This window comes from Rana temporaria, chromosome 1 (assembly GCF_905171775.1).
Source record: "Rana temporaria chromosome 1, aRanTem1.1, whole genome shotgun sequence".
Taxonomy (NCBI): Eukaryota; Metazoa; Chordata; class Amphibia; order Anura; family Ranidae; genus Rana; species Rana temporaria.
In genome coordinates this window covers 219,478,026-219,491,588 of record NC_053489.1, presented here as the reverse complement: position 1 = coordinate 219,491,588, position 13,563 = coordinate 219,478,026, and the positions used below count along the sequence as shown (strand labels likewise).

Genomic DNA, 13,563 nt, shown 5'->3' with positions numbered 1-13,563 from the left:
AACCCAGGCCCGATTTCTTTAAATTTTTTTATGGGCAGCACAGGGACAGATTTCTAAATAAAAAAAGTTAGTATAGCACATTCACAACTACTACTGCCAATCTAAAAAGTGTAACCTTGGGTATTTAGATAGGAACTGCCTGTACTTGGGCAATGTGCTCCCAATAAACCACTACCTCCCTATAAGCCTATGACGTTTGAGGGGCTGATCTGCGCAAACAGAACAATAGCCAAGCTGTCATAGCAAGTTGGAAGAGAATGCAGTTAAGAGACCCATTTCTGTTAAGCACTTGGGTCAAGCTGAATGTGATTTACATTTCCACTTCATTGCACTCACTACAGCTTTAAACATTAACACTTAGCAAATCAAAATTCAAACTCCCTTCTAAAAGCTGCTGGTAACCGACATGAAATAGATTTAAATCCAATTTGTACCTCACTGATGAAACAGGGCAGAGGTTAGAAAACCTTGCTATGCAGGTAATAAATGATTTCAATCGTAGCAATCCTTAGACTCAAATGCCATGAAGATTTCAATCTTCAGCTATTGTTACTAGAATGCTGTGGGACAGAGAGAGTATCATTGAAAGGAGAATATTAAAATCTAAAAATGAGACAGGATTGGAAACCATTAGACAAAAGTATGAAATGTATGAATATGTATACAGAGATATACATGAAAGGTGGCATGCTCCAGTGCTTCTTCAGCCTGTCTTCACAGCTCAGAAATAAGCTGGAGAGGTGGAAATTTTTACAGCTCCATGAAGATCTGTTTTAATAAAGCTGAAGAAATGTATCAAGTGTGAAATTCTACTTCCATGCAGATTGCAAGGAAATATTTTTTAACAACCAGAGACTTCACTGTGAAATGTTAATGTACAAACCAGGATTCGTCTATAAAAGGTAGCCCATAGGAAAATGGAGACAATGCCCCTAGCAACAAAAATGTCCAACAATCATTTAGAAGTAATTTCTCAGATAGCCCCATTTTAATAAAAAAAAAATATATATATTTTGGGATTCAATGTAATCTTAAAAAAAAAAAAAAAAAAAAAAAAGCCAAATATGGGGGCTTTTTTGTGGAACTCCTAAAAACACAGCTCCGCTACATTGCTTCTGCAGGAGGGGCCATGATCTCCCTCTGATGTCATCTGGGGAGATCACGTGACCTGCCGCAGAAGCAATATATCAGAGCTGTAAAGCAGCCAGGAGACCGCTCTAAAAATTAGGTATTTAGAATGCTCCTTTTTACAAAGGACTTGCGTGTGGTAGGCCAGCTGGCAGTGAGCAATGTAGGGTTTTTATTTTTAATAGTAGTTGCGGAGGCAGAAACAGAGACACCGAGAGGGAGCCAATAGGCAGGAAGGAGGGGGGTGAGAGAAGAGTAGAGGGGACAACGCCATCTGTGGTGAAATCGATCAGGGCGGAGCCACGCACCGAACGTCATTGCGTTTTACGTGACCCCGGATGCACGGGCGCACGTTTTTTATTTGTATCTGTTTGCTTGTTTTAGCCGGCAATTTTAAATTATATGTACCGCTGTGTATATGTTGCACAATTTTTTATAAATATTTGACGGTACTTCACATTCTGAGCCTATTTCTTCCCCTGGTTCGCCGGATGGACGTGGAGCCGTTAAACACATTGGAGAGGATATTCTGCCTGTCAGCTGTGACCGAGTTTTCTCCATGACCTGAGTGGATCGACACGCTTTTTATGATCGTGGATCTGGTAAGAGCACACCCTTACTTACCTCTCGGTGGGAGTATATGTTTCTTCTGACCAGAGACCAGAGGCTGTTCAATATTTGGATCATTTTATTACTCTGCAACTGTTTTTTGACCATCTATTTGGACATTCATATGTTTTGGGGTTCTGCTGTTGATTTCCCCTCTCATTTTGGACTGCCTAACAATTGATTAGTATGCAATTCTAATGGACTAACAAAGTTTTCTAAGCGTTTGGTCCCAAATAGCAGATTGTTGTATTTACTCCGAAAGGTTTTTCCCATGACTGTTTGGGCATCATCCCTTTTTTTTGCTATTTTTTGCACTAGCACTTTATTCATTTATTCATTTATGCATTTATTTATTTATATTATTTTCGCATTAAGTTGCGACTCCTAGCGCAACTCATCTTTTTTCTAGTAGAGGGGACAGCTACGTATGACAGAGGTACTTACTCTGACAATGGTGGTCAGGGCTAAGCAGCCCTGGTTATCGTAGTCAGTATAGAGAGGGCATACAGGAAGTGGCAGGATCAGGGGAGGTTTTTTTTTTTTTTTTTTTACAGTTTAAAAGGGGGGGGGGGGGGGGACACACCGTTTTAAAGGGACCAGAATCAGACTTTTTTGGGGGGGGTTAAACACTTTAGAGTGGTTGTAAACCCTTACATATACCCAGTGAAGTGACTAGTCTCAGGTGATAAAAAGATGAATCAAAGCCTCCTAACATAAGTTGTACCCGTTTATCTGCAGCCCTTTCTTAAGCCCGATATACACAGGCAAAATATCAGCCAGTTTAATAGAAACCAGCCAACAGCATCCTCTTCGACTTCTGTCAAAGGGGCATGCCAAAAAAGAAATAAATCTGCTGATCAGCCAGGCATTATCCAGAGCTGTTCAAAGTTTAGAATTCATACAGCTTGTCTAAGCTTCCAGAGAGCAGGAGACGTGGAGCTGAAGTTACTCTGTAGAGCTCAGTGGGAAGGGCTAATTGGAGAGAAGAGACAGATCAACGCCCTTCACACAGCATGCAGGAACAAAGTGGTCAATCACAGGCTGTGTGTTGGAGCTCCCTCACATTTTTACCCTCTTGGCGTCAGGAAAACTTTTCAGCAATGACTCATGCAGATAGCAGAGGAACGAGACAGCAGACTGAAGTTACACTTTATACTTTGTTCATATTTCATGTCAGAAGTTTACAGCGATTTGAAGTCAATAACCCAGAACAAGCATGAAACCTATTAAAAAGGCAAGTTGACCTGTGGAAGCTGCACCCTCCACATTTGTTAAAATATAAAATACATGTTCCTCCTCCTACAGTATATGCTGATCCACAACTTGCCTTTAGCAGGCCCTTTAACCACACACTATGATAATACAGGTTAAATGTGCTTAGATGGCAGCTCTGTTTGTACAGCAGGTTCCAGGCTACAGCCTACAGGCATCTCCCCACATATGTGGATTTCCGTGTTCTGGAGCCTCCTCAAATGTGCACCTAGGATGTTGCGACTGCGGCACATAATCCTATCCTACACATCTACATTGTAACGGGAGGGCCCGTGGAATCCAGAAGCTTTTACAAAGTATGAGCCTGGAAATAATGGACATATCTTGGATTGCTTTAACATGGGTCTGCAATTCACAATATATTCCAGGATATCTGTAAGAACTATTTACAGGTTGTTGATTCTGAACTCAACAGGTTAATTGAAAGAGTGACTCATTCAATGTGGGAACACATACTGTTAGGTGTTAATGTCGTCTGTTGTGATGTAAAATGAATCTAGTATGGCTTCTAAGGATCTGTCAGTGTGTTGTGCTAATTGACCCTGTATTGCGTGAAGGTCTATTGATGATAATGTGTGTATTGCAAGTTAAGAGACAGTCTGACAGCTGTAGTTAATTAGCTCCTGTAAATTATGTCAGAGCTGGTGCCAGAAGGTCTACCAAAAAGATGTGTATTGGGTAGAGGTAGACCGATATATCGGTCGGCCGATATATCGGCCGATATTTGGCCGTTTTTGTGAAAATCGGCATTGGCCGATTCTTGTGAAAAAAAAAAATCGGCTGATCAACGGCTACAATATCCGGCCCGCATGGCTGCCTTCCCTGCAGTACTGACCAGTGACCCCGCTCCCAGCATTCATGTATCCGATTCCTCCATCCACACGGCCACTGCAGAAGGGACAGAGATTTCACTCACATCGCGCTGCCCGCCGTGCCACGCCCCCCTCCCTCGGTGTGCTGTTTGGGGAGAAACAAACAATCATTGGCTTACGACTGTCACCTGACTAATGTAACTCCCCCAGCAGGAGATCGTGGCCAGCAATAGCTCTGTCTTCCTTCTCTGCTGAGGCAGAGTCTGCTGTAACCTCAGACCTGGACATTGCTTGCCTAATATGCTTGTACATAATGATTCAGGGACATCTTGATTAGTTCCATTTGGAGTTTCTAGACCAAATGGAAGACGTATTCACTCCATTGTGTGCTGGGTTAACTCAAATTCTCTTCTTATTTAGATTGTCTGTAACAGTTCCAATGGGATCTTGTAGGGGGTATCCATATGTGTGTAGATGTCCCGACCATGGCAGATGTTACCTTTAACTCTGAAGGATCATTTCTATGCCAAGTCACTCAAACATTGATAAATTCACTTCTCACCCCGTCTAGAACATCGAAAGGGTCATGATAGTTTTTGAACACAAAGTAAACCACTGGGTTTCATGACTGGAATTATTGATTAATAACCATTTCTCCTTTGCATTCTTGCGAATGTTGGAAAAAAGTGTTCTAGCTTGTCCACCACCCATCCCTCTCAACGCACCACCACCCACCCCTCTCCACAACGCAGCACCACCCACCCCTCTCCACAACGCAGCACCACCCACCCCTCTCAACGCACCACCACCCATCCCTCTCAACGCACCACCACCCATGCCTAGCACCAACCATCCCTCCCCACAACGCAGCAGCACCACCCATCCCTCCCCACAACGCAGCACCACCCATCCCTCTCCACAACGCACCACTACCCATCCCTCTCAACGCACCACCACCCACGCCTAGCACCACCCATCCCTCTCCACAACGCAGCACCACCCATCCCTCTCCACAACGCAGCACCACCCATCCCTCTTCACAATGCATCCCCACCCGGTACAGAGAGGTGGTTGTGGAAGAGGGGGGGGTACAGAGGTGGTTGTGGAAGAGGGAAGTACAGAGAGGTGGCTGTGGAGCCACCTCTCTGTACCCCCCTCCTCCACAGCCACCTCTCAGTACCCCCTCCTCCACAGCCACCTCTCTGTACCCCCCTCCTCCACAGCCACCTCTCTGTATCTCTTTATTATTTAACCAAACTGTTAAATTTTACGAAATGGGGGGGGGGGGGGGGAAAAAAAAAAAATTGGCCCAAAATATCGGCATTGTATATCGGCCGCCCTGATTTCTATATAAAATCGGCATCGGCCATAGAAAAACCCATATCGGTCGACCTCTAGTATTGGGCTCATTGTGTGATGTGGGTGGAGTTGAGTCATTGTTCATTGTGGTTACTAACTGTATATAAGAGCCTGATTGTCTCATTAAAGAGTCTATTCGCTTTGAATCTCAAACAGAGCTGTGTCTCGTTACTGGAGGAATTCGTATGGGTCATGTTCGCCGAATTGTGGAGTATCGATAGCTGTCTTGGGTTCGGAAAGGAATATCTTAAACGGCGTTAACCCCTGTCCCATTTGGGGTTCCGTTACATACATAATCCTAATTTTGGAGTTTAGAAATTTCAATTTCCTGCAAGCAGAAGCCAGGAGAGGACTGATAACAAAAATATATGAGGGACTGTTAGCAACAATTCAGAGTCATGCCTCCCTTAGAAGCCGTAGGAAGTGGGTGGAAGACATTGGGGAGATAGATGGAGATCAGTGGGAGAGGGCGCTTGAATCTGTTCCGGTGGTATCTGTCTCTGCATCGCACAAATTGTCACAACTCTTTATCCTACACAGGGCTTATAGAACAGTGCCACAACTACATAGATGGGGAAGAAGAGATACCCCTATGTGCCCAAAGTGTAAAGTTCAGCAGGGGGATTTCATACACTTGATTTGGAGATGCCCAAAGCTTCACAGGTATTGGGAGGAAGTATCACAGTGTATCACCAGAGTGGCACAGGTACCAGTCGCATTGGACCCTTTGGTATATTTGTTAGGGGCCATTGACTCTGGAGAGTTTACAAAAGGAAAGTACTATATGGTAACAAGACTGTTGTATTTGGCAAAAAAAAACTCATCGCACGTTATTGGATGGCTCCTGGGGTCCCCACAGGGAAGCAATGGCTTGCATATGTCAACTCCCTGTTGGGAAGAGAACATCTGGCTTACAAACAAAGGAAAGCAGAGGGTAAATTTGAGGAGATTTGGTACTCCTGGTTGAGAGATGTGAGTGCCGCACCACCAAAATTGGTGACGGATAGATTTTCTATGTAGAGTGCAGAGGACGGGAGGGGATATAAAAAGATAGAGACGTACATTGGAATAGTATAGGAATATAAAAATGTGGTATAATGTATGTCAAATGAAATGTAATGGAAGCCGAACAGGCATATCTATGTATGAAATAAGAAAAGATATAAAAAAAAAAAAAAAAAGAGGATTAAAAAAAAAGAAATTAAAATTTTCCTTTAGCAGAATCCCAATGACGGTGGTCATTATTTTTTTGTTTTAGCTTTTTTTTTTTTATTGCCCAAACTAACAAAGCTGCTAATTATCATCCGCTGCAGTATTCGATTCCTCCTGCCAACCACTGCATCACCACAGTAGGGACATAGACAAAACCATTTACCAAAAAACCCTTCAGCTTCTAGCATGTGTAACCCTTAAAAACACACAAAATATAACATTTTAATAAACAAGGTGCTAAAAATAAAATGAAAAAAATAAATGGATTGATTACAATCCCTCCAAAATAATCTTTTTTAAAAGTTTTTGAACACAACTATACATCATCCCACATGCATAAAGAATGTAACAAAGTGCATCATTCAATTCTTCTGTGCAATAAAATATTCACAAAATAAAGTGTACTGTGCATCACACTGTGGTATGTGCAAAAAAAAAAAAAAAAAAAAAAAAAGAGAATATAAAACAAGGTGCATTCATCCAGTGAGATAAAGTCCAATTTCAGTGTTGCTGTTAAAAGAACTTACTTGTGCCCCTGTGGATGGATCACTCACTAGAACAATACGACCAACGAATACCAACAATGTCAAGATGCACACCACCTTGAGCAAAAATTACATCACACTAGTAAGGTCTACCAACGCGTTTCATCACATCTGGACATCTTCAAGGGAATTGATCAAAAGTGGAGTAGCCACAACCTGGAGCAGCTGTGCATGGCAACCAATTAACTTCTCTCTCCAGCTTGTTCTGTTAAGCTTTCAAGTTGAAAGATAGAAGCCGATGGGAAACTAATAAAACTGAAGCATCCAATTTATTTCTTTGTCGCAGTGGCGTTCAGAGGCGAAAGCAGATTCATTGTTTTTGTAGGGAGATTTTTTTCTGTGTTTGATATTTGTGGTACAATATTACCCGATTATATATTTAATACACAAGATTTATTTAGCAGTTTTCAAATCCTAACAATTATACAGTCAAATGCTTGAATAAAATAGTGTTACTGAGGTTTATGAAACAGCCTTACCCTTTGGCAAAATAAGATAAGGTAAATAAATATGTAGTGTTTCTTAATTAGCTCCCAGGTTTACCGAATTAATTGCACATCCAGTCTGACCACATTCCTGGTGAGTCCAACACACAATTAAAATGCATTTTCCATAAATGGTATACAGATTTCCAGATACAGTGGTAATAGAAAAACAACCCCCCCCCCCCCCTTAGAAGAATCATTTTGTTGCTTTGCAGCCAGAAATTAGGACAGACACAATTTTTGTTTTATCCAACTGTATTAATAGTGTGACTTATAACATCCACGTGAAAGATATAATACCAACATTTCAGAAAAAAACAGAATTACCGATTTGGAAAAAAGGATCACCCCACTTTTGTCAGCATTTTGTTGAACCACCCTTTGCTTCAATTACTGCCTTTAGTTAGTCTGTTGGGATATGGCTCTACTAAATTTGCACATCTAGATTTTACAATATTTGCCCACTCTTTGCAAATCTTCTGGGGACCGTATATGGACTGCAGTCTCCAATGGGGTTTAAGTCTGGGCACTGACTAAGCCATGCCAGGACATTTACCCTTTTCTCCTTCAACCACTGTGTAGTCATTTTTGCAGGTGCGCTTTGGGTCATTGTCATGCTGGAATGTAAACCCCCCCCATTGACAACTTTCTGGCAGAGGTCAACAGATTTTCCTCAAGAATTTGATGGTATTTTGCCCCAACCATTTCTCCTATTATCCAAACAAATGCTCCAGTCCCTGCTGCAGAGAAGCACCCCCATAACAGGATATTACCACCTCTGTGCTTTACTCTAGGAATGGTGTCATTTGGATGGTGAGCTGTATTAGATTTCTGCCAGACATATCATTTGGTGTTGAGGCCAAATGATTACATTTTAGTCTCATCTGACCACAACCCTTTTTTTCCATGTGACCTCAGAATTTAAGGCGTGTATAAAGCATTCCACCCAAAAATGGAACTTCCCCTTTACATACATCTCGCCCCCAGAGCAGTGGGTACCTTGTTTTGAGAGGTACTTCCTGTCCCACTTACTCCTGACTTCTGGCTGCCTAGGCGGTGACTCCTCCCTCACTGCAATCTTCTGGGACACATCACAGGTCCCAGAAGATGGCCTGGCCACAGAGCATAGCTTGCACCTCACTGTGAAGCCGCAAGCTGTCACAGACAGACACCCACACTTACAATGCTGGCGCCGCTGAGAGGAGCAAGGCATCGGGCAGCCGCATCGCTGGACCCTGGGACAGGCGAGTGTCTGTTTATTTAAAAAAGTTGGCAGCTATACTTTTTGAAGCTGTTGACTTTTAACAAAACGGTGGCACTCCTCTTTACGGTGGTCAGATGAGACTAAAAGTGAATCAATTGGCCTCAACACCAAACGATATGTCTAGTAGAAATCCAATACAGCCAACCATCCAAATAACACCATTTCTACAGTAACGCATGGAGGGGGCAATATCCTGTTATGGGGGTGTTTCTCTGCAGCTGGGACTGGAGCACTTCTCAGGATAGAAGAAAAATAGATGGGGCAAAATACCAAAAAAATCTAATTCTTGAGGGAACAATTGACTGCCCTCTACCAGAAAGTTGTCAATGGAAGGTTTACCTTCCAACATGACAATGACCCAAAGCACACAGCAATAATGACCACTTAGCGGTTGGAGGAGAAAAAGGTGAATGTCCTTGCTTGCATGGCCTAGTCAGAGCCCAAACTTAAACCCCATTGAAAATCTGCAGAATGACTTGAAGACTGCAGTCCACAGTCAGCATCAAATGCAACTGAACTTGAGCAGTTCGGCAAATAAGTGTGGGCAAAGCCTAAAACTGCAAAGTTAGAGAAATATTCCAACAGAATAAAGGCTGAAATGAAAGCAAAATGTGGTCCAACAAAATACAGACATGAGATGGTGACTTTTTTTTTTTTTTTTTTAAACTCAGTAATTCCGTTTTTGTTTTCTGACATGTTGGTGTTATATTTTTTACTTGGATGTTATAAGCTGCACTAGTAAATACAGCTGGATAAAAACAAAAAAAACGTGTCTTCATTTCAGGCTGCAAATCAACAAAGTTAGATAAAAAAAAAAAAAATATAGGGGGATACATTGGATTTTTTTTTTTTTTTTTATAAACTATAAAACTGAATTTGGACTTTTATGCTTTGGTCTAGTGCTCCTTCAACTAAACGCATGTTTTGTTTTTTTAATTATCCCAAGTGGCATTGTAGCAGGAAGTCACTTGAAACCAAACATATCATTGGGAAGATAGACCTGAAAATCAACACTTATAGGCTTCACTTTATGGCAATCCAGTACTATTACTAGGCCAGTTTACATATAGGGCTGCCTTGAATTTTATGTTCCAATTGTTTCCCAATGGTTTGCTTGACCTTTTGAGAAAGGCAGTGGCTTGGAGTTGAACTGCAAAAAAGGGTTTACTACTGTATGATCACAATTTTTTTTCATTGGGTGCACTTTGTTCTTTAGCCCACTAAATTGATACTCAAATGTGGAGAATCAAAAGTGAAAGGAAACTAAAAGTTAAACAGTGGGCATGTCCAAACTATCTGGTAGAGTGGGAACATATCTGGCTAGATAATGTTTAAAATGTCATAAAAAGTACCATGTATAATTTGGTAAATTACAACACAGCCTTGGATAATCATGAAACACTACAATTACAAAAAGGCATTAAAAAGTTGCAGGCTGATGACCCAGATCACCAGGCAGGTGCTAGGGTTCAACAGCACCACTGCAGACAATGGAGGGAGAATCTAAAATTTGGGATTGAATATTGATAACTGGGTACCACATGGATATAAAAGCAAACAATTTCCACAAAGTACCTTTTAGTAAACATAATAATGCAATAAAATGTACAAGTGACCAGCGTGGAGTTCAGATTTAAGGACCAAAAAAATAGGTTTAGTCTGAGTATGCAATTTTTTTTTTTTTTTAGAAACATACGATTGCTTAAAATATTTAATTTTCCTTTCCTTTATTACAATATGTGCAATATGATATTTTGCTGCACAAAGATGTGCATTTATCATAAGCAGACTGAATTGTCTGGCAGCATGGATGAAGGCGGTTTTCTATCTTGCGACTGCTGTTGATTAATCTTCATATAGACATTATTTCTACACTCAGCTTCACATGCAAATCAAAAACATGCCATATCAATTGGTGAGAAGATAAAATAAATAAAACACTCAGACAATGATTCCAGAGTAATATTTGCTTTGGCCTTCCAAATCCCCCAAATGAGAACAGCTTGTGCAGTGCAGTTTTGTAATCACCAGGCTCTCTGAAAGTCTTCAGTAATAACTTCTGATAAAACTCAGAACAATATAGGAAGGATTGATTGAAATCAAGTCGATTTAAAGAGGTTGCGAACCTTCATTTTCAAGTTGTACCTATAGGTAAGCCTATAATAAGGATTACCTATAGGTACAGTAAATATCTCCTAAACGTGCGCCGTTTAGGAGATATTTACTTTGTACTGCGCCATTGATGTCATCGGCACATGCGCTGTAAAGAGATAGCTTTCCGTGCCATTGCTTCACTAGCGACTGCAGTGACTGGCAGCTTCCGTGCGCATGCGCAGGAGTGACGTCACGCGACTCTGGCCAGTCACAGAGCCGGTGTCCACAGCCCCGGAAGGAAGAGGGGCGATCACGGATGCGGCTTCTAGTGGGGACAGCACGGGCTTCGTTTGCAGGCAAGTGTCACATAATGTGCTAGTATGCCATGTATACTAGCACATTATGCTTTTACTTTGCAGGGAACAAAAAAAGTAAAACCCATCAGGGTTTACTTCCTGTTGAAATCACTAGTAAAAAAGGACTTGATTTAAATCATAGTTTTTAAAAAGCAACTGTCATCTCTGTCCTGCAGTGGCTCCTCCTCTGACCTGCTGTTGACTCACCGACAGTCCCATTCACTTTGCGTGACGGCTGGTGATACAGCAGTGACAAGGTGAGTGACGTGGCAGCAGCAGGTGAGTGGATGCCCGCTAACAGGCGCTGCCATGATGGATATAAAATGACAGGTTCTCTTTAAAATTTAAGGACTCATTCTTGCTGGTAGATAGAATGTTTAAAATTTGCAAACAAAATAAAAGGTTTCCCATTTAGAATAATAAGCCATCAGGTTAGTAAAACAGCGATATCAGAAGTGATTCATACAGTTTGTAATGTACATAGACTTGCAAAACAATGGGATAAAGGAATATTCCTGAACTTTGTTTTATCTCATGGTTACTGTGAAATTGTGTCAATGCAGCTTGCATTCATTAAAGGAGTTTTACCAAAAACAAATAAAAATATTGCAGAATATACAGCCTCATGCTACATAACCAAGCTCCATTTCATGCTGAATAAACTAAATTATTAAAAGGCATCTTAAAATAGAAAAGCATCTTTAGATGGATTTTTACTCCAAAAGTACTTTATTAAAATAAATTTGATATAAAAAGGTTTTATATATATATATATATATATATATATATATATATATATATATATATATATATATATATACACACACACACACACACACACACACACACACACACCTTATATGTTATGCACCCTGCATTAAAGTGATTATTATTTTTTTAAAATAACAAACATGTCATACTTGCCTCCACTGTGCAGGACATTTTGCACAGAGTGGCCCCGTTTGTCCTCTTGTGGGGTCCCTCGGCTCCTCCCTGCAATAGTCAACCCCCTCTGGGAAGCTCTCTCCTGAGGGGGGTTACCTTGCGGGCGTGCTCTTGTGTGATACAGTCATCGTCCATAATGATGGAGTGTAGGACTTCGGCCCCGCTTTGGCACCTGCGCCAATGCCTGCGCTGCAATAAATCTATCCAATGAAGCGCCGAGAAGCCCAGGCAAAGATCGAGCGTGTTCGCGATGCGGGACTTTCCAGGGCTCAGGTAAGTAAAACAGGGGGGCTGGTAATCGCAAGATGTTTTTTTACTTTAATGCATAGAATGCATTAAGGTGAAAAACATGAACCTATGCATTAAGGTGAAAACACCACCTTGCAGTGTCCGGCCCCCCAGTTTTACTTACCAGAGCCCTGAATTTCCATGGGCACAATCCCATGTCACTCTCTCCATGGCTTCTCAGCTCTTCATTGGATAGATTGATAGCAGCGCAGCCATTGGCTCCTGACAACTGACATAATTCATGTCAATCAGGTTGGTGCAACAAGGTGTGCAAACACTCTTTAACTGCAGACTAATTAGCAGATGTAATTTGATGCAGATTATCCCCACCAGCAGCCGAAGGGTTAAAACCACCTGTGTTGTGGCGCTTCCGAAGCACTTTTCAGGCGCTTCTGAAACGCTGCCCATGCATTCCAATGAGCATGGGCAGTATGGGAGTGCTTTATACAGCGCTCCCAAACCACCCCAAAGAAGAACTCAGGCTTTCACATTCGGACTGTAGGGGAGGCGGTTTTCAGACGCTATTTCTAGCGCTAAACCGCCTGAAAACTGCCTTCAGTGTGAAAGGGGTCTTAATGGGGTTTCAAATGTGTATATGGTCTTTAAGAGTTGATTTTTAAAAACTTACTCAATCTCTTTCTTCTCTGCTTCTTCTTGGGTAAGGTCTTCTTCCACACTGTAGTCTAGGACAGAGCCAACTCCAAATGCACGATTCCGTCTTATGATTGGTTTGATAGCTTCCTGATCTTCTCCAGCAACAAACTGTCCATAAAAGGTCATCTTCATTATCGTTTCAAAAAGCCTCGTGCCAAGCAATTTTCTGGACAACTGGAGGAGCTTTAACAAAAAAAACATAATCGTAGTAAGAAAAAAAGAAATCATTCTTTATAAATGAATGTGGCTTATGAAGCAATCTTATGTTTGAAAATTTTTTTATATATATATATATATATATATATATATATATATATATATATATATATATATATATATATATATATATATATATATATATATATATATATATATATATATATATATATATATATATATATATATATATTTTTAACATACTGTAACTTGTACGCATCAGCTAGTTTGCTGCAGTTTCATACTTATCATTAAATTCATTAAAGGGGTTGTAAAGGTACAATTTTTTTTTTCCTAAATAGCTTCCTTTACCTTAGTGCAGTC

General features: G+C 41.0%; 1 protein-coding gene across 2 annotated transcripts in view; it reads right to left on the bottom strand.

The window, feature by feature from the left end:
- Window positions 1-13,563, bottom strand: part of LOC120937414 (proline dehydrogenase 1, mitochondrial-like) — a 218,663-nt gene that overhangs the window by 182,968 nt on the left and 22,132 nt on the right. For both annotated transcript variants that reach the window (XM_040350634.1, XM_040350642.1), the window contains exon 2: window positions 12,998-13,206. In XM_040350634.1, the coding sequence (XP_040206568.1) occupies window positions 12,998-13,206 (209 nt within the window). The remainder of the gene's footprint in view (window positions 1-12,997; window positions 13,207-13,563) is intronic.